Source organism: Bactrocera oleae, chromosome 3, assembly GCF_042242935.1.
Source record: "Bactrocera oleae isolate idBacOlea1 chromosome 3, idBacOlea1, whole genome shotgun sequence".
NCBI classification, from domain to species: domain Eukaryota; kingdom Metazoa; phylum Arthropoda; class Insecta; order Diptera; family Tephritidae; genus Bactrocera; species Bactrocera oleae.
Genome location: NC_091537.1, coordinates 12,506,051 through 12,529,096, shown reverse-complemented (window position 1 = coordinate 12,529,096; position 23,046 = coordinate 12,506,051). Strand labels below are relative to the sequence as shown.

The following is a 23,046-nucleotide window of genomic DNA, read 5'->3' as shown; positions in this document are numbered from 1 at the left end:
TGGTTTGGGCTGAGCTAAGTGATATTCCAACATTAACAACGAGGTTTCTAATTTTGAATCGATGATTTTCAAGCACCAAATCTTAGATTTTTTGCATGTGGCCCTAGTCGGTAGAGGTAGATGGTCGTCCAGAGCGCGGTTCATCTTCTCAGCCCACTTTGAATTCGTTGTTGTACCACTTATAAACGTTTTTTTGTGTCATTATTTGATCAGCAAAGGCCTTTCGCTAAAATTCCAACGTGTTTGCACAGTAATATTCTTTCCGTAAACAAAATTTGAAGCAAGTTCTTTGCTCAACAAAATCCACCATGTGAAAATCGAGAAATTCGCTTTTAATTGTTTACAAAAAACACGTGTAACTCGCAGATAATTAAACTTTTCGACATTCAAACGCTTGGCAATTGTTATAGACAGTCCTACTGACCTAGAAAAAAAATGTAGCTGACTTCCTTAGGCCCGCGAGTTTTAAATGCCAATCTCACTTTACTTTTTAATCAAAGTACTTTATAGGGTATTCGACGTTTACCTCTAGGTGTTAAAAACTTCTTAGCATACCTAATATATCCAGTTCAGAGTATATATATTTAAATATTTGTTTCTACTTTCATTTAAAGGATGATTATTTTGAATTCACTTCTAAAATTTTTCTTTCCAAAATTGAGCAGCACATTTATCAAAAGTTTTTTTTGTTGATGTTATTTAAAATATTTTATAAAATAAATTCTCAGTGATTTTTTTATGCTTCATAGCATTTTAAAAATGTTTTTGAAAACCATAGAATATTGTCTTATACGTAGTATGCTCACACATTAGTCAATTCAAAACTATTTTGGCAAATTTTCTAAACGTTTCATGGCTGATTGCGAGTTTTTACAATCGATTCAGTTTAAATGATTCATTAGCAATTATTCTCTTATTTACTTAGTTAAAATTAGTGCTTTTTAAAATTAAACGACGCCATTTTTCACGCATAGTTAATGCGTTACATTGCACATTTTAAGCGAATAAGAGAATAATCGAAAGAAAAGTAAATAAAAGAGCGTACATACATTGTATATATCTTTTACTTTCGACTAATTTCACTTAGCTGAGAATTTAGCCAATTTACAGTGAAGTGTTCGCACTTGACCCAGACGAACGAAACACCCGCCTGCCGACCACACACCAGACATTCACCAGGTTGTCGGTTGTATTTGTCGTCTGAATGAATGCACACACACACACACACAAGTTAATATTGTAAATTTATTTGTATGCATGTATTGTTGCGGTTCTGTAAGAATGTATCGAAAGTTTTCGGCTCGCTGCCAAAAATGTTAAAAAGCGCCATTTGGCGGTGGCATTCGTAAGTCATTACGATCATGTTTTAGGCACTTAACAACTACATGTGAAATTATTGAAAAAAAATGAAAAATACAATAATTTGGTTGAATGTCATACATTTTGGGTAAAATATTTTATTGCAATTTTTATTATAAATAAAATATTTTTTTTTTAAAAATACATCTTTCAATGTAAAAAATTAATTCCCTATACAAAAGCAGTCTGAAATCTAGAAAATTAATTTATTTATAAATTTTTTAATTTTTGTTAAATATTTTATTTGTTTCTTAATTATTTTTTTTAATTGGGCTTAATATATTTTTAAAAGCATAAACCATAAAAAAATGGCAAAATAATAACTTTGAACATAAAAAATAAAAAAAAAATTGAATTTTTCTAGTGCCCGAAATGTGCAGTTGAGTTTGAATATTTTTTTGTTGGGGCCGTTAAATATTTTTTTACATTAAATCAAATTAGATAATTTTTGCAAACAAAAAAAAAAAACATAGTAGTTTGAAACCCATTGGAAACGAAAGGTAAAATAACAAAAATGAAAGACAAATAATTTACGGGCAAGATGAGGCCAGGAAGAGGAAGGGGACCGGCGTGGTTGCATTTTAAAGGGTTAAAAACGTTGCAAAGTTGTAGGAAATAAAAATATCTACAACTTTTGTATTAACACTATTTTCACACAACCTCAAAATTTATGTGAAAAATTGAAATATTAAAGGTTTTGCGTTTACATTTTTAGTTCGTACAAAAATAAAATTCTTTGACAAAATTTGGAGAAAACTTACCTTTATATGTCCCAAAAAAACGGTTTGTTTTAATTTAAATTATTAAGGAGGAATCCTTATTTCAACCTAAAATCGAAAAAACCCTAATTTTCAATCAAAAGTTCTCACGTGAAAATTTTAGATTTTTAAAAAAAGCTTTATGTTTGTTGAAATCTCTGCTTTCTGATGTAAAAAATTATGTACATTACTATGGTAAATTTGCTCAGGAATTGGAAAAAGGGACCACACAAAACTTTTTATTTGTTACTATATATAAATTCAAATATGAAAACAGTTTTTCAATTTTTACTTTTATTTGTGATATTAAAATTTAACTTCCAATTTTTAAATCCAATTTTTGAAAAATTAAATATTTTTGCTTTCGAATTAAAAAAAAAAATTGTTTTCGTTTTTTTATGAAGCCAACATGGGTTATATTTCTAATTCTAGGGCTTACCTTTTGACTAAGTATATCCAGAAAACCTATTTTTAAACAGGATAGCTAATAATACATTGAAAATATAATTGAATTAATAAAATTTTTAAATTTCTCATACCAAATAATGGATTGAAAATCGGATTAGTTTCAGCTGAATATTCATATGTAAATCATTTCTTTTTCATCTCTTATTATTTCAATTTTCGATTTGTAAAATAACTTTCTTTATTTGTTACTTCAATTTTTAAATAAAAAAAATTATTTTTAATTCTAATTACGATTTTGGGATTAAAAATCAATTTTTAATGCCGACTTTCGTATAGAAAAATTTTATATCCCATTTTTTATTCAAATTTCCGGATTAATAAAGGAACTTTCTAATTTTTAACTTAGAATTCGGAAAATTGAAAAATTGATTTTTGATAATAAAGTTTTCAAAAATTAAAATATTGAACTGTTCTTTAACCGCTATCTATAATAATAATAATCAATATTTTTTTTAATTTTTAATTCAAAATTTGAAAAATGGATAAATTGATTTTTAATAAATAAAAATTTTCAATCAATAAATTCGCAAACCTGTTTCTAATAAGCCCACTAACCTTTAGGCTGCAAATTCTTCAAAACAATTATTTTTAATGTATTACGTATTTATAAATATATATTTGCTGCTATTTTTGAAATCAATCTTGCATCGCTGGGTATAAGCAAATATTTTTAATGACTTATGTCAGCAGATATTAAGTCAGCCGCTCAATTAAAATTCCGAAAATCACTTTATTTGCAAAAATAAATATTTTAAAAATACTTACATACATACATATACACCTATTTGTTAACGCACAGCTTTCAATAAATACGATTTTTTTAACATTTGCAAAATTGAAAATTTTTAATTTCAAAATAATGATCTCATTCCGTTTGTTAATCATCGGCCATGAACACACGCCACGTCTATCCTGCCTCAGCACTCCTCCGCTGCCACCAACCGCCAATATCCTCGCCATTCATAGACAAATGCGCTCATCGCTGCAGAAAAACAAATGAATTTGCGAAAAAGCAAAATGTATTGCACATTTGTATGTACATATATTGTATAGGTATAACGGTGCCTTTTGGGTGAACTCAATGCTTATCCATTGTTGACCAGAAATCAATCGAACAATATGCGATGAGCATGTGCCGTCAATTAACTGTCAAAGTGGAAGAAGCCTTTGGGTATGAACACGGTGAAAAGTTGCAATTGTTTGCGAACTATTTATGCACTGTCAATTGTTGGTTTTTATTTCTCTTACACACTTTTCACATATGTAAATTCAAGTATTTTTTAAGTTGAACTACAGTGTATAATTGCGCACAGTAATTTTGTTTTCAATGAATTTCGGATGCTCAGTTCCCCACCGTTGGTTGGGAGCGAAATTTATAGTTGCCATATAGTAAATAAAGATTTACATTGCGATAACAGTAATTTGTAGGTGTGTGCCACTAGTGTGTATGTAGTATATGCATTTATAAGCGTTATTTAAACGAATTGTTTTATCGTCATTGGTGATTTGCATTCAGCGCTGACATTCAGCTGGTTTTTGCCCATTAAAATTGCTGACGAATAGACAATACTCGTGTAAGTACGCGTTCACCAATACTTAATGCATAGGAAGTACTTACGAGTATCAATACGTGTGTATGTATAAATGCTGTTGCTTTTATGCGAACTTTTTGTTATTCACAGGCGCTAGGTAATGATGCAATTTTGATCCCTGCCAAATTTTCACAAAAATTCATTTGTATGCCAAAGCATTTAAGTACAATTGCGACATTATGTCATGCCTTCTTTCTTATGTCGCAAAATATTGTCAAATAAAACACAAATATTACACAAATAAGTTTATTAAATCAACATTTATTTTAGTTTAAACAAAGAACAAAGGGAATTAAATAACTTACGTTAAATTAGGGTTAAAACCGTAAATATACACATATGCACATATATCCATACATAAATTATGTACAACGGATTTAGATAAGACTTACACGCTTTTCAAATTACAATTTTTTTGAAATGTTTTGAAAATTGGCAATTGCACTTTAAAATTAAATAATGAGCTCAATTGTTGTTAGACAAATATGCAAATGTAATCTGGTGCAAAAGGTGTTTGCACATGAAAAATTTATTTATTATATTCTTTTGTTTTTGTATTGATTCGAATTGAAAAATATCATATCAGCATACTTTGTAGTACAATGTTTATAAAGTCGTTGAAATTAGAAGTCGAAATAAAAATATGACATCAACAAGTAAGGAAGTGTCATGTTCGGGTGTAATCAAACATTTTATACTCTCGCAATTTGCAAAGATAAAAGGTGGCATATGCTGTCATATATGTCAAAAACATTCTTCCCGAATATCAATACTAGACCTCACAGATTGATCGATACTCGTATGTTCTGTAAGAAATCAGCCATATTCAATGAGATCCACATGTTTGCTGTTTGGGTGCTTGCTGGCAAAATTACGGTTTCTCAAAAAACTTGTTTTTTGTGAAAAAAGTTACCCTACAGGGTGGCTTAAAAACTCAAAATTATTGTTAAAAATCTTATTTATTCGATAATCACCTGAATAATTTCTTAAAAGGTACTGTGAAAGTTTCAAACTAATCGATCCAGCTGTTTCGGACAACTTTTCTTCATCCACTCTGAAAACAGCATTTCGAGAAAAACGCGTTTAAAGTTTACACTAAATTAAAAAATTCTTACAAAGTGGATATAATCCCTTAATCTTCACTTGATCTTTAGGGGATTTAGGGGTTACATGGGTTTCCTCGAGCAAAAAACGCTATATTTTCAATAATTGTTTTATATAAAAAATGAAATATTTTATTCAAACTATTTATTATTCCAACGATAGATATTTTACAAAAATCTTATGAAATTTTTAATAGAAAATATTCAAAACTCGGCCATTACGACGTCATTTCCGGCAATCCCTCGGGAAAAGGTGCCTACGCGTTGACAGCAGAACTTCTTACAGGATCATATGAAGTAAAAATAAATATACGTGTTTTTACTAAGACCACTAACTAGGGATTAGACAGAGAAAAATCAAATAAAGTAAAAATTGTATTTTTGGCAGCCGTTTTTACAAAAAAACGCAAATTTTGTTGAAAATTTCTCGACGTTGTTTTTTTAGAACAAGACCTTGTAAATTATTTCCCGTAGACCTGTGTAAAATTTCATTAAGATCGGTTGGAAAATCTTGACAACAGACTTTGAAAACACAGTTTCGAGAAAAACGCGTTTAATTTCTTAAGTGACTATATACCCGAACTCGAGCGCACAAATTTTTAAGGCTGTATCTCCAAAACTATTACTTGGAGCAACTTGAGCGTTTGAGACAATTTTCTAGAGATGTTATAGAATTAAATAAGACAATAAAAAAAATCGATTTTTTGAAGCCGTGAAATCCATGCAACTCTTTAAAAGTTTGACTGCCACTGTACTACTAGTGTTCAGTAAAACTTCAAAAATTCAGTGGAACGTGTAAAAAAACTTTTTTCATATATTTTCAACTAAAAATCTGTATTTTACTATAAAATAAATTATTTAAAGTATTTTATAAAAAAAAAATTAAAAAAAATCGATTAGACTAAAAATTACGAGTAAAAAATAATTATAATTAATAAGTATTATTTGTTTTGATACTTTTTATTAAACACACGCAACGCTAAAGTATCACGCTTAATGCATATGTTCATTAATTAAACGACAAAATTTGACCTAGACAACAAAGACTTTGATGTTGAGAAATTAATGTGAAAAAAAAAATAAAAATGAAAACAAAAACAAATGTGAAAAAAAAATGAAATTGTTATAACTTTCGCACAAATCTTCCGATCCTTGAAAAAAATACGTATTCACAAAAATAACAACAATTTATTGCCAACGGAAGACGTGCACGCCCACGCATAGCTTCACGCTATTGAACGTATACACTGGCGCAAATACACGCCACCAACTATTATGTCTAAAAATACACGCATTTTGTTTTAAAATACACCGCCTGCCACACCAGCACATCTGGTATATATGTACAACTCATATATGTATGTGTGAGATACATATGTAAATATGTCTACACAAATATCTATTATGTCGTCAACAAAAAATTATTATTAGCCATTCTCAACGGCTGAAAGGATTGAAAATAATTTCTAAAATTGCCAACACAATTGCCTAATGTTAAATAAAAATAATAAAATATTGGGTGAAATTGCAAATTAAATATTTGCTTATTTATATCATAACAGTGAATTCATTAAATTCACACTCGCCACTACTCGGCTTCTAAACGGCATTTTGTGGTAATTAAATCGATACGCAATCGCGAACACAGAGGCCGGGCCGGAGGCGCAAACGCTCTGCACAAGTGTTGATTAGTTGACTCGCACGATATAGTTTATATTGCTTGCCACTGCTGCCGGTTTTCGCGAACGTCAATAAAGATGTACCTATATACTATATGTATGTATGTACATATATATATAATTCAAAGAATGCAAATATCGAGATATTTTTATATTTGGCTACCAAAAATATCGCAATCTGCAAAAATAAGTATATGCTCGTCAATATATTTGGTTTGTGTAAATATAAATTTACTACAATATAATATAATATATGTAAATATGTATGTACTAGACGCAGAGTAAATAACACTTTGCTATACAAATTTACACAAGTTTTGCTTAGAAAAATAATTTTTATTGCCTTCGCTTGGCCCATTTAAACATACACTGCTTGGTCGTTTGGCGAAAATAATTTATTTATTTACACTTAAATAATATTGTAGCTCAATTTCGCTAATCTTCTTCGCACATGCGATACTATATAAATCAATTGGGAGGCTCAGCAGATGGTGCACCGAGCTATGGATTTGCTTATAAACGCACTTAGAATCTCATTTGAATTGATATATATATATTTACACATTTACATAGTAGCCGCAAAATATCTAAGTAGCAACAGTGATATATCGATGTATGTACATAAGTATCTATGAAGATATATGAATGCTACTAAAAGTATTGGCAAACAATTGAAATTCGTATGTGCCGAGTGCTGATCTAATCTGTTGTACAATATAAATGAATTTCAGCACAAGAAAATATTTGGCCTGTCGAAATTTGCCTTTCATTGTCAAGGTTACTCAAGGCGTATCAATAGATGAGTAATAATGGGTAGATAAGTAAAAGCACTTATCATACATATGTATGTATGTACATTTATATAAATACCTATATTTGTATATATCTAATTACTTGCACATACTTTTATATGTGTGTAAGTGCAAGCTAATTGCCAGTTAGTGAGGATTTTGTCAAAGTTTGCCGTTGTAATAAACACAATGAAAGGAAACTAAAAAAGTACGCCAAAAGTAATTTATTTTTTTATTAATTACACTTGCTAATTCATAAGTATATATTTAGACACATATAAGTAATGAGCAGGTGCAGTGTAGGAATAACTCAATGTTAATTGCGTAAGAGTATACAATTTTTAAAATAAAAGCTTCCTTTTTTATTAAATCTGGTAATTACTTCAGACGCTTTGCTGCGAAAAAGGTATTTGCATAGGTACCTTGAATATCAAGCCTTTTGTTAAGTAAACGCCAAAATTTGCTACATATACTTCTTTAATTGATAATTTTATTTTAATATTATATTAATCCCTTCAGTCTTTTAGTTATTTATAAACAATCATAAATAGCTAGGGTTGATATGAACAACCTTCAAGTTGAAGTAAGGTTACTTAATAAGGAAAAACATCGTTTATGGAGGTCTCTATTTTAATTTGATCGGTCAGTTAAAATGACAGTTAATACAATACAATAGTGGTCCGATCTGTTGCATTGGACATTAAAATGTGCCAAATTTTATGAAGATAATATTTCAAATAAAAAAATTTTCCATACAAGGACTTGATTTGTATCGGTCTGTTTGTATCGGAACTATATGCTATAGTAGTCCGATCCAAACTATTTCTTTGGATATTATACCGCCGTAAATAATAATTTGTACCAAATTTCGTGAAGATATCTCGCCAAATAGTTTTCTATACAAGTACTTGATTTGTATCGGTCTGTTTGTATGGCAGCTATATGCTATAGCAATCTGAACTAAACAATTCCTTCGGAGATTGTAGCGTTGTCTTGGACAATAATGTATGTCAAATTCCGTGAAGATATTATTTCAAATAAAGAAGTTTTCCATAGAAAGTTTTGATTTTGATTCAGCAGTTTGTATGACAGCTCCATTCAACACTGCCCCGATATCGATGGTTTCGACAAAGCAGCTTCTTGTGAAGAAAAAGGCGTGTGCAAAATTTCAGATCGATATCTTAAAAACTGAGAGAATAGTTCGTGTATATACAGACAGACAGAGGAACAGACAAACGGACATGACTGAATCCACTCAGTTTGTCATGCTGATCAGTTATATATGTATATACTTTTTAGGGTCTCCGACGCCTCTTTTTTGGTGTTATAAATTTCGTGGAAAACTTATTAAACCCTGTTCAGGGTATACTAATTCAGAGCTTATCGAATACACCTTATTTATGTGATGATTGGTGTGCTGTAAAACGCATATGTTTAAATTCTCCTTCTATTTCCTGTAAACAACTATACTTTGAAATTTCTATTTGATCGATCGGTGGTATAATTTTATCTTTGCTACCTAGGCCTTGATCGGTTGGTTTGAGTGCTGCCTAGAGAGTCTTTTATACACTAGTTCGTGTATATACACCGACCTTAGAGTTGCTGCTGTCATGAAAGCATTTGGCATTTTTAATTTCTATGAGATATGCATTTGACGTATGTCAATTACATACTCTTCTTTGGTATAAGAAGTCGATATCTTTAAAATGAGAATTATCACAATTAAGAATTTTCATAATATTTAAGCGTAGCTAAGTATTTATTTCTAATTAGATGTTTCCTACACTATTTGGTACTCCATGGGAAAAGAAAAAAAATTAATAATTAATTAATTAATATTAAAGCGTACCTAAGAATTTATTTCTAATTCGATGTTTTCTTACACTGTCTGATACTCCATGGGAAAAGAAAAAAAATTACAGATGTAAGCTATCAGCTGCCAAAAATAAAGGCTTTACCCACCCTTAACCCAGAAATAAATATTATAACAGGCTTAAAAAATATTTGTAACATACATATATATATTAGGGTGGAGCGAAAAACTTTTTTTTTTGCTTAGCCTGGGGGTCAAATCTGTAGATTATAAAAAAGGAAATTTTTGGACAAAAAAAAAATTTTTTTAACACCTAACGGCGCGACTCAGTTTTAAAGTAAATTTCGAGTTAAAATTTATTTTGGACAAGGAAAAATAATTTTTGGTTTAAACTCTTCACGTTTATATAAAATATACCGAATTTGACGATTTTTGACTCAAATTTTATTTTAACGCTTAAGAAAAGCATGTGGTCATTTAAGGCTTTTTTTAAAACTCCAATAATGATCACAAAAAATTTTTTTGGTTGATAAATTTTAATTGGCCAGAAAGAGGACTTTCCATAGTTTCTAGAACACTTATCAAAATTTTTTTACGAAATAAAAATTTTATTTTTTTTTAAATCTATAGACTTTACCTCCAGGCTAAGCCAAAAAAAAATTTTTTTTCGCTCCACCCTAATATATATATATATATACCTATGTAAAAATGTATGTATTTGTATGTGTGTATGAATGCCATTAAATATGCAAATCACTTTCCCCTTCTGTTCACAATACTTACTACTATATACATATGAGGACTATCATTTCTATAAAATGCGATAGAAGCTATAAATACAATTCAATTATTTATAATGGTTTGTTATACTGAAAAAAGTAGAAATAATTTTTTGTTTTAAATCAAGCAAACATACAAATGTGTATATTTTCTTTTGATCTGTTAGCTTAGTTGTTAACAAAAAAACAAGAAAAAATGTTTACTTTGGCTGCTACGCTATACCATATAATACCCTTCAAAGTTTAATTTTTTATAGCATAAAAGGGTAATAAATAGATCTTTATTCTGATTTTGATCGTTCAGTTTGAATTGCAGCTGTAAACTATAGTGACCGATCTGAACAATATGTTCGGAGATCCCTCATATTTAAACACTTAAACACCTTATATAAAAGGTCACATTGTAAATGCAACACCTCTTCATGCATATGAGAAAAGACTGTATGTATATGTATACCTCAATAACATATGCATATATACATTTGTTTATATAATGGTACGTGTTAAAAACACTTTCCTTCTCATCTACACACATTCATAATTAATCGTACATAAAACTAAGTTATGATGTCAACCCACATTGTACATTCAAATTACAAAGCCTGAGAAAATACATACAAACATATGTACATAAATAGCCAATTGTTAACTACCATAGTCGTTAGACGGATCCTCGATGCGCTTGAGGTGAACACCATTTTATTGCCTGTAGTCTAATTTAATTAAGTGTCTTTTTAAATGACTGCAATGGAGACTACATATGCTATCCTATTATATGTTTGTATGTATATACTATAGATTTATTGAATGCGATGAACATATTTACATCTACAGATATGAATGATTTATGTACACGACACATGTAAACTAGTGCGCTGTCATGACGTAATTTTCAAAACTATCTGCTATCTAATCAACTACAAAATAACGGCGAACAAGTCGGACGATGGCAATGAAATGACAATAGGTCAAACATAAGCATACATACATATAACTGTGCGTATGTATATATGTAAAATGGGTTGTTATAGAATATATTGATATGTGAGCTGATTTCTCTTGTCTTGCAGTTCTGTTAGGTGCCTGTTAAGTAACTGTTAGCAAGTGTGAGGCTACATAATGCACTCATTATCATCATGATCAGCGATAATTCTGAGCTATCTAAAAGTAAAAAGTGGCTTACATAATTACACAAACTCTTAAAATGAGAAATCAGCGAGAAAATGAGATTCGTGAGTGGCTTTTAAGTATAAGCGCATGTTTAAGGTTTTTGTGTGACGTAACTTTAGCTATACTCGGTCAGGAATTGCAAATATTTCTGACAATTATTTTATATAGATATAAGTAGCATTACTGTGCACAAGAGAAAACCGCTAAAGGGGGGATGGAAATTGTAAAAAAATATTTTAATTTTCATTTTGGCAATAATTTGAAATAAAATCTAAATCACTTGAGTTCTAATTATTATTTTTATATAGTTGTTCTCGTTTGAGTTATAAGCTGATAGAGTCATATGTTTCAAGCGAATTTCTTACAGGGAGGCTTGCGTACGCCAGGCAGTGGCAAAACATTGATGTTTATTTATTTTTTACTAGTTAGCGCCACCTATTATGTTATGATGTCAACCAGCAAGGGCAATATCGCCACATATTTACATACATTGTGGGTGTGTGACCATACATATATAGTAAGCATATATAATATATATATAGATATATATATATATATATGTGTATGTTCTTACAGAGGCTCTCTTAAAAGTCGTGACAACAAAACTAGGTAATAGCTAAATGGTGTCCCATAAAGCGCTGAGTGTGTGTAATCACATTAAGACTTGTTAGAGCTTCATTGGTTCTGCGTTTAATGCACATCTACATATGATAAGAGTATAGCGAAATGGAATCGGGGAAATTTTGAGGTGTTGTAAACAATCTTTTTTTATATTTATGAAGTCATACAGTAGTAATTCATGCTCTTACTAACTATTTATGTATGTATGTTTGTGTTATTCTATTAAAGTAAGAAATATTATATGTTTTTTAGAGTATTTACATATGTATATCATACAGAAGTGATAGTTGAAGTAAACTACATATTTACATCTAGTATTCTATGTATTGAATATCCGAACTGACCTTGTGCAATAACGAAAGCGTAAAGCAAACACAATTGAATAAAATCCTGAACAACTGTTTTGCGGTTTTGTTGACATTGCTTTTATAAATCATTGAGTTGCATGTATTAAGTACCTACTGCTGATAATCTGGCAAGATAATATTCTGAACTGATTTTCTTGACAGTTGAAAAAGTGCAAATAAAAGGTATACTAAACAAGGCTAACTATTTATTCGTCTTTTGTCGATAGTTGTGTCGACTCTGAGCGAACTCTTCAGTAGGCATAATTGCTGATTCAGTAATTATAAGACGAAATTTAAATTTAATTAGTTAAGTGTCTAAGATAAAAAATTAAATCTTTTGGTTTACTATTTGCTTTAGCAGAGCGTATGTCAGTCTACTTCTTGATTATCTAACAGTTAAAACTTGTCGACTTGTTCGCTGGGAAGGTTGTCTGTGTCCATCTTGAATTTTTAGTTAACGTTACATAAGTGTAGCATCACCCCTAGCCGATATAAAATTTTGACAGCTGCGGGCTTAATTTTTTTGAGGAAACCAGAGAGAAGAAAGAGAAGGGTGAAACAAAAATTACTGAATTTATTTTTAATTTTGTTGCATTCACAAATTCATCACTTTTATTTCACAAAACCACATAAAATGGAGTAAGCTTAGAGAGAATGAGCAATGTTTTGATATTTCATATCTTATTTTTAAAAATAGACACGAATCTAGATCAAACTAGACTACACTTTGCTAATTGAGCGTATGATGCAAGGTCTAAGCTCAACGCAAGCCTCTACTAATAGTGAAAAACTGTTTCAAATAGCAGTCCAACCTCGATATGCGATTTTAAACCTCCGAATGCATTTTTGGCAATAAAACGAACTTCATAAATATAAAATAATGTACCGTTCATTTGTTAGCTGGAAACATAAAAAAAAAATTTTTTTTTAGCCTCTTAATATACCTTCTATTTACTGTGTAGCGTGCAGCTACTGTTTTTTGTTTTCGTCAAAATGTTGCGTGAAATGTTTACGAAGATGATGTCACATTCAAAACAAACCCCCCTCAACCAAACGTGTCCGCTGTGGCGCACAAAGCGCGCCAACAGCCATAGAGAGCTAGAGTTAACGTGCGCTCATCTATACCTAAATGTCTACATACTTAGCTACATAAGTGCTAACAGCAGGGCTTATCAACCCCAAGTGGACATACGCTGACACAGTTTCGAGAGCATTTGCCAGTCGTTGCATACGTTCCTCCCCTAGTGCTCACTGCTATAGTACAATGTAGTGCTGGCATGTCGCTTGCTCAAGGTGTTGTGGTGGTGGTGGTTTTAGCCGAGCGTAAAACGTAGTAAGAAGCTCCGGCAAATACCGATGCTCTCATCGCTACTATACCTTGTACATATGTATGTATATACGAGTATGTCTGTATGCATGTTTGTACACACGCTGAGCGCTCCAGCAAGCGTGTCTCGTTATCCATTCAAAAATCGATGTTATTTTCTCCATGCTGGCGCTCACGTTGAAGCTGGATCTTCGTGTCGTTGGCGTTTTGGAGCAACGAGAAAAAGGTGTGTAGCAGCACTTGAAGTTTAGTTGGTCAGTCTCGGTTTCAGTATCGAACCGGCTTTCTACTGCAACGGATTGGAAATAAATAGCAAGAAGGCGAAAAAACGCACAAAATAATATACATAATACATACATATGTATATATTTTTCTACTTAAAATATTTTGCATTATTATCCCTCAAAGAAGAAAATTTATGTTGTTAAGTAGTTGTGAAAAGGCTACTACATACATATTTATGCGAACGCCATTTGTGTGAATTAGCAAATTTTATGTGACAAATTAAATGTGTGAAACACGAGTAGAATACTAAACCGTTCAAGCTTACGGTAAAAATAGTATGTACAGCACTTGCACTATAAATTTTGAAAAAAATATAAAAAAAAATTGTGTAAAAGATTAATCAATCAACGAAAAAGAAAACAAGAGAAAATTGAAAATTTAATAAATGAAAATTTGAGAGCCCTTTCAAGTGAGCAAAAAGGGTGCGCGACGTAAAAAGTGAGAAGCATAAAGTGAATTGTGTTTGTTAATCCGTTTTTTGTTTAACTATTGACTACGGCGCGTAGCTGCTTAGCGTACAAAGACGCAATAAAATTAATTTCTATTTGCCGAGTTAAAAGTGCCATATTGCCATATTCGTTACGTTTGTTTTGGCACGCGTACGCCGAAATCCTTATTGTAGGAGCGTGAGTCCTGGCCGAGGCGTTATGTTTTTGTGAGAAAAATCGATTGTCTTGCATGTGGAGTTTTTACTTCAGCACCATTCGTATACAATCGGACACATAGAGAAACAGCCGTGAATTGTGCGACGTAAAAGACGCTGAGACAACGCCAATGTGTTGTCCTGCCAACTGGACGTACATGACAAAAGCAGCAACAAACATATCGATGTCATGGACAGTGATCCAGGAAAGAATAAAGACCCACCCACTGCACCAACAGCAGTTGATAGGGGTCGAGATCGTGATACCAACTATGAGAATGAGTATGCAGACGCTGGGCCTCCACCCGTACCAGCTACACGGACACGGCGATTAAATCGAACAGCTGACGTGTTGCCCTCAAGTGGCGCTGCAACACCATTAGAACCAGCTGTGACCGACATTAGCACTGTTATTGAGGATGACACACACGAACAGCTGGAGACGTCAACAATTACGCGCACTTACACTACGCGTAAGATTATACAATGCTCGTCGGAATTCCATGAGAGCAGCTCAAGCTCTAGTTCGTTGCAATATGTGGCCGAGGAAGAGCTTGATTCGGCAACGACACCACAACGTTTACGCCAGAAAGTGGCGGAGTATGAAAAGGTTTGGTCCTCTGGCGGTAGTCTTAAGCGTTCGCCAGATGAGAGTGCCGAAGAGTTGCGACGCGAATTTATGGAAGCTTCAACTGCGGAACACTCAACACAAGCCATCACCGTTGTTGGTGAGACATTAGAAAATCCTTTTGATATTGATGTGCTGGAAATTGAGAAACGTCTGCGTAGGGAACGACAGCGTGGATTAGCTGAAGCCGAAGCGGCTAAGCAGGCGTTTCAACAGGTGCAATTGCGCCATACGCCGCAACCTTCGCCGCGTCGGATAGAGGTACAAGAAGATTACACAGCGTTGCCATTTAATGTCACTCTGCGTACAACCACTAAACTAAGCCCCGGTAATGAATCAGGACATATCGATGCAGGAGACGATCAATCAGCAAGCCCTTTTAATGTAACACTGCGTACGACACGTCGCATTGTTAAGAAGGATTTGTCAACGAGCTCACAGCAATATGAAGAAATTTCAACGGCTACAGGTAGCCCTTTCAATGTCACGCTACGCACAACAACACGACCTGGATATCCGATAAGTCCCGTTAGTCCTGGCGATCCGAAACATGCATCTGCTCGTTTTCTGGAATCCGAGAAGACAGTGCGAGAAGTTCATGCCGTTGATGGTGTACGCACGATCGTCACTTCGTCCATGACAAGTGATGGGCGCAAGCATGAAGAGAAAATTTTCCGTCATGGTGAAGGTTATGTGTCGCCTCGTTCTTCACCCCAACGGGAGAATCGCGCTTTCTTCGAATCCATGGAGAGAGAACGCGAAGATTCCGTGCCGCGTTCTGTAAGCGGTCGCGCTAGTGCAACACCACCACGATCTGTAGATATGACCGCCGGTGGTCGCCGTATACTAATACGTTTGGAGGATGAAATTCTCGACTCGAGTACATATCATGAAAACAGCGATATTACTGACTCTGTGCAGGCGCGCATTCGTCAGTTAGCGCGTAGTCCGGACGGTGGCGGTGGTGCCGCTGCTATGTACAACGTTGCGATGGAAACGTCACCTGGTAACATTGACATTACCGTGGGTAGCACACACCACCACCACCATCAACAACAACCGCAACCGCAACAGTCGGACCAATGGTATTACCAACAGCAACGGCAAAAACAACAAATGGAAATCAACAGCACTAGAGAAAATATGATTTTAGATACTCAGGAACAAACCCCATGGCAAATGCAATCAGGCGAAGCAGTAACAATCAGTACAGAAAAAGGCGAAGCCGCGGCAGGACATAGAGTAACGGGTACGCATACGGCTAGCATATTAGAGACGGGCCAATCGCACGATTCTTCCGCAGAAGAATCGCAACGAGTTGTCAGCAGAAAGAAGAAAACGACAACGACTACAACGACAACAGTAACTAGTAGTAGGCATGCGAGTGAAGAACGTGAACTCCGCGAAGAACAACAGCGTCAAGCTTTTGCCGGAAAATTAACGCGTCCAACTGGTTTAGCTCTATCTGGTGCTAATGTACGTTTGGGTAGCAGCACGATTGGACAGGAAAAAGCCGAAAACCCTCTGAAAAGTGATTTAAGTGACGATTCGGATACGGAAGGCGTCGCTGCAAAGCATCTGGTAATTGTGCCCACACGTGTGGAGCCCAACCAGACAGCCGGCAAAGTCAGCCGCAGTCGAAGTCCGAGTGTTAGTGCAAGTGCAAGTGCAAGTGTAATACATACGCCGACAACCCCTTCAACGATAACTGCTAGTAGTACTTTCGGTAAGTGTCTGACAGGTCATCAGACACTACAACAACAAAGTACTCAAGACGAATACCAAGAATTCCAATCCACAATGGCAGCGATTAATTTCGCACGCAGCAACTCCCAATACGACAGTCATATCAGGGAGAAGAGAGGTAAACATTTGCGAAAGTACTTATATTTTAAGTAGAACTATAGAAACATATATTTAAGTGCGGGTCAAGGATGTATTTCTTATTCAATAATAGAAAATATTATCGTTGTTTTGCTGAAACACTCTACAACAAATCAGTTGCAAGCCGAAGCCTTGAAAAACTTCGGTTTGTCAGGCTCCAGCTTGCTGATATTTATTTAATCTTACTAGGACTTCCTTTCTGGTGTTAGTAAGTTCGAGTCTCGAAGGCTTAAAATTTCTGTTTGAAACCAATTATATCGTTCAACAATCAAATGGTAAGGCCTTAGGCGAGAGCAATTATTTAAGGAGATAGGTGGAGGATTTTTTCCTGTAATTTTTGCCGATTCAATGTAGGATAGACAGTGGTGGCCGCGTATGTTTGCTAAAAACATATTTATCTTTACTAGCGCCTAATTAATCGAGTAGTATTATATTTCTGGATTAGAGCTTCTGTTGCTCTGCGTTATCTATGGAGTTTCCCAGCTAACCGTTGAGCAATGGTTCCTCGCGCAGTGTATAAAAAGCATTAATTTGCACAAAAAATTATGATATTAAAAAAAAAATTGTATTTCAAGTTTTGCCAGCGCTTCTCCAAATGAGTCGCCATGGGGAATGTGCTAACAAGTTGAGATTTCATTTTCAATATTTTTTTTTTTGTCGAAATACGTTGTGCGTGACTTGTTCGCTGTTGACTAGAGATAAATCACGTTCGGATTTGAAAGAATGACAGATACTCGTATATAGTGTGTGATTTAAATATAAACAACTTTTATTGCTTTATGCTCATAGTTACGCATTTTAATATTTGTATTATTTTACGTTATAACTTTTTTGTTTTTTTTTTGCTTTTCAGTTCTTTATTAGCGGTGTGTAACGAAGTGCACTTCATTGGTTGTGCTTCGTTTGACTACCTACGAAAGTTGGCATTAGTTTATACCCATTTTTTGTATATGATATAGTCGTCATGTTTGCACTAGTGTGTTTGCACTATCATTGGAAAACTATTGAGTTTAATGAGGCACTCAAGTTCACTATTTAATTATAAGACTAGGCAACGGGGTTGTGAGTTTTATATGAAATAAATTCTGTGTAAATTTTTATATTTTTTCTTGCATCTTTAATTTATATAAAGAAATTATGACTATAAAATTCATATAAAAAAAAAATTATGACTATAAAATTCATATAAAAAAAATTATTGCAAACTGCGACATTTCTACAACTTGGTAGAAAGTATGCGTAATATCTACAATATGCACTTATGCGCTTAGTGACTTTAGCAGCTTTTTATTGGTACAATATGGGTATTATACCCGGTATTTAACCAGCATGACTTTTCTTTGTGCATATTATTGTTGTATTATTGTTTTTTTGTAGTTGTTGCTAATTCCCAAGATATTGTGTTGGCAAGCAAACAAGCGCTGCTAGTTCGTTTGTTAGTTAAAGAAAATAAATTCGTGAAAATAATCAATATCAACTACCCACGAAACTTTTGACGGTGCATTGTTTAAAAATGACACAGCAAAAATTCAAAAACCCAACGCTTGTGAACATGTCCAAAAAGCTAAATAATTTATTTGTCGGCGTTAACGTTGCGGTGATGAATGCGACTGCGTGTAGATAATAGCTTACCAGTCTTTATTCGAGGAATAGAAATACGTTAAATAATAAGTGTGTAAGTGTAGGCAACCAGAAGAAATGGTAGAAAGCTTCCCCATTGTACTGAATACTTGTGTGGGATATTAAAATATCTTTTTCATGTATACTAATCATTGATGTTGCCCGTTACTGTGATAGGCGTTTCCTTTAATATATCCATATCTCTTTTAGAAAGGTTCTGAATGTTAGCTTGCCTTTCTTTTATCTATTTACCAGTCACGGTGAACTTTTGTTGCAGTTTTTTGGACGTGTAATCAACTCATCCGGGACTCACTTATCTTTGTTCTCGACTATTTGAAGCCAGAGGGCAAAGATACGTTATGTAATATACGTTATGTAATCGAGTTAAATTTCGGTTACAATATTATCCAAAAGGTACCTGTAGGAACCTGGGTTAGGTTTGACTACAATCTCGTTCTTGTTTCTAGTATTTGGATAGTTTCAACGAAATCTTGAGTTTTTATGGATATATAGATAATTTTTTCATATGAGAATGAATACTTTCTTAAACATTTTATGATGTATGTTATCCCAGTGGACCGGGTAGAAGTCGTGTCTTGAAGAAAAGAAATCAATACAAAATTTTCGAAAAAGTTCTTTTTACAGTAATTATTTTTTCTTAAGTATGCTTTTAAAATTGGTAAAACTTGTTACAAAAAAGAATTTAATTAGTTTTGAATGCAAATGTTTGTAGAAGACTTTCTTCAATAATTATCTCTTTTTCCCATATGTTTTACACTAGAAATAGTGTTCTCTTACAGCGCTGCTTTTATTTTTCTTCTTTCTAATTTGGACTTTTAGCACGTACAGCCAATTAAGTAATCAAACTTGTTTCTGTATCTTCATCTAGTTTAACTGCCATTTTCGAGTTTGCACCTAACTGGAAAAAGCTTGTAATTCGCATGCAAGTTTAGCGGTGTGAAGTAATTTTCTAATTAAAATGCTGCCACATTTAGCGCTAGCGTCATCGCCGTCGAAGTCAATTGAACGTACCTATGGCTGAGTCGTTAAGTTAAATGTCGTTTTTGTTTTACAAGCTGTGCAAAACAATAGGCTCGATTCACACACTACTATTGATTTTAGTTTTTTTTATTGTTATTAACAAATATTATAGTTTCTAATTTTCGAGTGACCTTTGACAACAACAATTCAGCAGTTTGGTGTTGCTAGATCTTGAAAGATTTTCAATGTTTATTATATTGCTGCTTTTAACGTGATTAATATCATGTTTTATATAGCGAGCTTAAGGTTAATAAAATTTTTGCTTCGAAAATAATAACTCTCAAATCCTGTAAAGCACCAATGACTTCTCAATGTTCACACATAATTTTAATAAGCTTAGTCACTCTAAATTCCACACTGGTCCGTTGCAGAAAAAAATTAATGTTTCTTTTTAATTCATGCTTCGTATGTTAATGTCAGAAAATGTCCGATTTGAGTGCGATAAGTGTTCAATACGTGGGATTTACTTTAAACGAGCATATAATACTAACATAAGCTACTTATAATTACCTTTATGCACATTATACACTCTTTTTAAACTAGTATATGTTATTATATGGCTTACGATATTTTATCCAACGCCCACATAATACCAAGTGACAACGCATGCTCTCCTGTAGGCACATAACTCATGTCTTTATGTATTTTCTGGTTTATATATACAAAAAGAAAAATAATTTGGGCTTAGTAAAGTATGTAATTGCATTCGCTTGCGGAAAGCTTGACTGGTTAAAGAAGTACTGATTTAAGACTAGTTTGGTGTAAATTGTGGCATTTTAGTTGGAAATTGCATCTCGATTTCGGCATAAGGATATGCTGTTGCAAACACATTAGATCCTGAAGAGAATATGGGAATCAGAAGGAACAGCGTAATGAGTTGAGTCGATTTAACCAGGTTCGTCTGCCTGTTCATCCGTCCCAATTTTTGAGATATCGATCTGAAATTTTGCACATACCCTCTTTTTCTCAAAAAGCTGTTCATTTGTAGGAACCGCTGATATCAGACAACAGCATAAGTATATATAGCTATCATACAAACTGCTCGATCTAAATTAAGTTCTTGTATTACAACTTTTTTTTCAAGATAGCTGCACGAAATTTGGTACCGATTATTATCTTAAGCAGCGCTACTTCCGAATTTATCCAGATCGGACTAATATAGCATATAGCTGCTATACAAACTTTCCGATCGAAATTAAGATCACGATCTTTTTATATCCTTTTCTGCTATAAAAAAGTGTATTATAGCTCCTGTGCAGCCGAAGTTGACTTTTTTTCTTGTTTTAGACTACTTTGATGTTCAATTCATATCCAAGATAAACATGCTTTAAATATATGACCAGCTCAAACCAGTCCTTTTATTGGAACAATCATAATTCCGAACAACTTAAAAAAAGTTTCTGATTGCATTATATATGTATGTATATAAACGAGTGAATTTTAACATTATTTAAAGCACTTAAGTGCCACTGACAGCACACAAGCTTTCTGCAAAGGTTTTTTGAAAAAAAAAAACTATATTGAACAACAAAATATGAGCCGGTTTTAAAACGCCTACAGTTCTGCCGCAAGCATAGCTCCTTTGGAACTCGTCACCTGCCTTAGTATGAGTGTGCATGCAACATAGTTGAAGCAGACAACGTAAATGGAAGTTCTAAGTTTTCTGATTGAAGTGCGAGTTGCGCCCATGACACAAGCGCACTTTTTTCACATATACATATATATGAAATTGTACAAAGTTGAATAAGCACGAGGAACAAGGGCGTGCAATAATTCGCGAAAAATCAATTTTTATTTGCCAAGTTTTTTTTATTCGTATTTTATTTCGTTATTCTTATCCTTTTCGTTTTTTAACGAAAGCTTTTCGATTTGTCGCTGTTTTTGTTATTATTTTTATTCTCGTTCAAAGTACACACCCTAGTTTGGCATGTCATTTGGCTATTACTTAAAGATTAAGAAACAAAATTTGTTGTTGTTTTTTGTAGGTTGCCCTCTTTTTCTGTGTTTTTGTTTGTTTTGCTCACTCGGCAGGCGAACAGGAATTTTTTGGCGATTTTCGTTAACTGGTTTCTTGCTGCTTGTTTGTTATTATTAAATATTGTATTACATAAATAAATAACTAAGTTAGATTTAAGCAACTATAATGTTGGGCCATAAGTGTAAATTGCCGTTCGACACGTTCGATGAGCAGTGATGCGCGAAATGTTGGTAGCAAAAAGTAAAAAGAAAAGAAAACATCAAACGCCTTCTGACGTTTTAAAGTTTTGTAACATAAATACTTGTATATACATACATGCCATAACACATATATATATATACATATGTATCTACATATATATATATATACAAACATGCTTGTTGTTGCTAGTTAATGAGATCATCAGTTGATATTTACCCGTAGTAGTTAAGAATAAATATGAAACCCCCGATCTCCAGCGCCACCATATTGTATTCGTTTGCAGCATCAGCCTCGACTTTGAAATTCTAATTTAAAATACGATTTTAAATAATTCTAAATCAATAAAACTCGAAGCCGCCTTTTGCTCGCCATAAATTGTCATTAAAGCCGGTTCTGCTGCGTTAAATTTTTAGATAATAGCCAATTAACGGAAATAACGCTCTGATGACGCTCAATACAATTTTTTTGTTATACAAAATGTTAAAAAAAAAGTAAACAAAAAACACCAACAAATATTATAACACATATAAAAACGAAAAGAAAAAAAAAACAAAAAACGTTAACTTCGGTTGCACCGAAGCTATAATACCCTTCACAAATACAAAGATTCCTTACACGAACTGTGATCGGTCAGAACGTTGTAGTCGATCGGATATTGTAGTGTTGTCTTAGGCAATAATTCATGCCAAATTTCGTGAAGATATTCGTCAAATCAAAAACTTTTCCATACCAGAACTTTATTTCGATCGTTCAGTTTGTATGGTAGCTATATGTTATAATTGTCCGATATCGGCCGTTCCGACAAATGGGGAGAAAAGAAAAAGAAAGTTGTGTAAAGTTTTAGATCGATATCCCATAAACTGAGTGACTAGTTCGCATATATACAGACAGACCAACGGACAAACAGAAGGACTCGGCTAAATCGACTGAGTTCGTAACGCTGCTCATTTATATCTGTA

General features: G+C 33.3%; 1 protein-coding gene across 9 annotated transcripts in view; it reads left to right on the top strand.

Moving 5' to 3' along the window:
* The window catches only part of Msp300 (Muscle-specific protein 300 kDa), a 186,188-nt gene that overhangs the window by 6,405 nt on the left and 156,737 nt on the right, over window positions 1–23,046 (top strand). For 3 of the 9 annotated variants that reach the window (XM_070107520.1, XM_070107519.1, XM_070107518.1), the window contains exon 1: window positions 14,086–17,227. The exons of 3 other annotated variants lie outside the window; for them this stretch is intronic. In XM_070107520.1, coding sequence (XP_069963621.1) covers window positions 14,926–17,227 — 2,302 coding nt within the window. In that variant the 5' untranslated portion in view covers window positions 14,086–14,925. Of the gene's footprint in view, window positions 1–14,084; window positions 17,228–23,046 lie in introns of those variants that run through there. 3 more of the 9 variants (XM_070107517.1, XM_036366508.2, XM_070107522.1) reach the window with 2 other exon arrangements.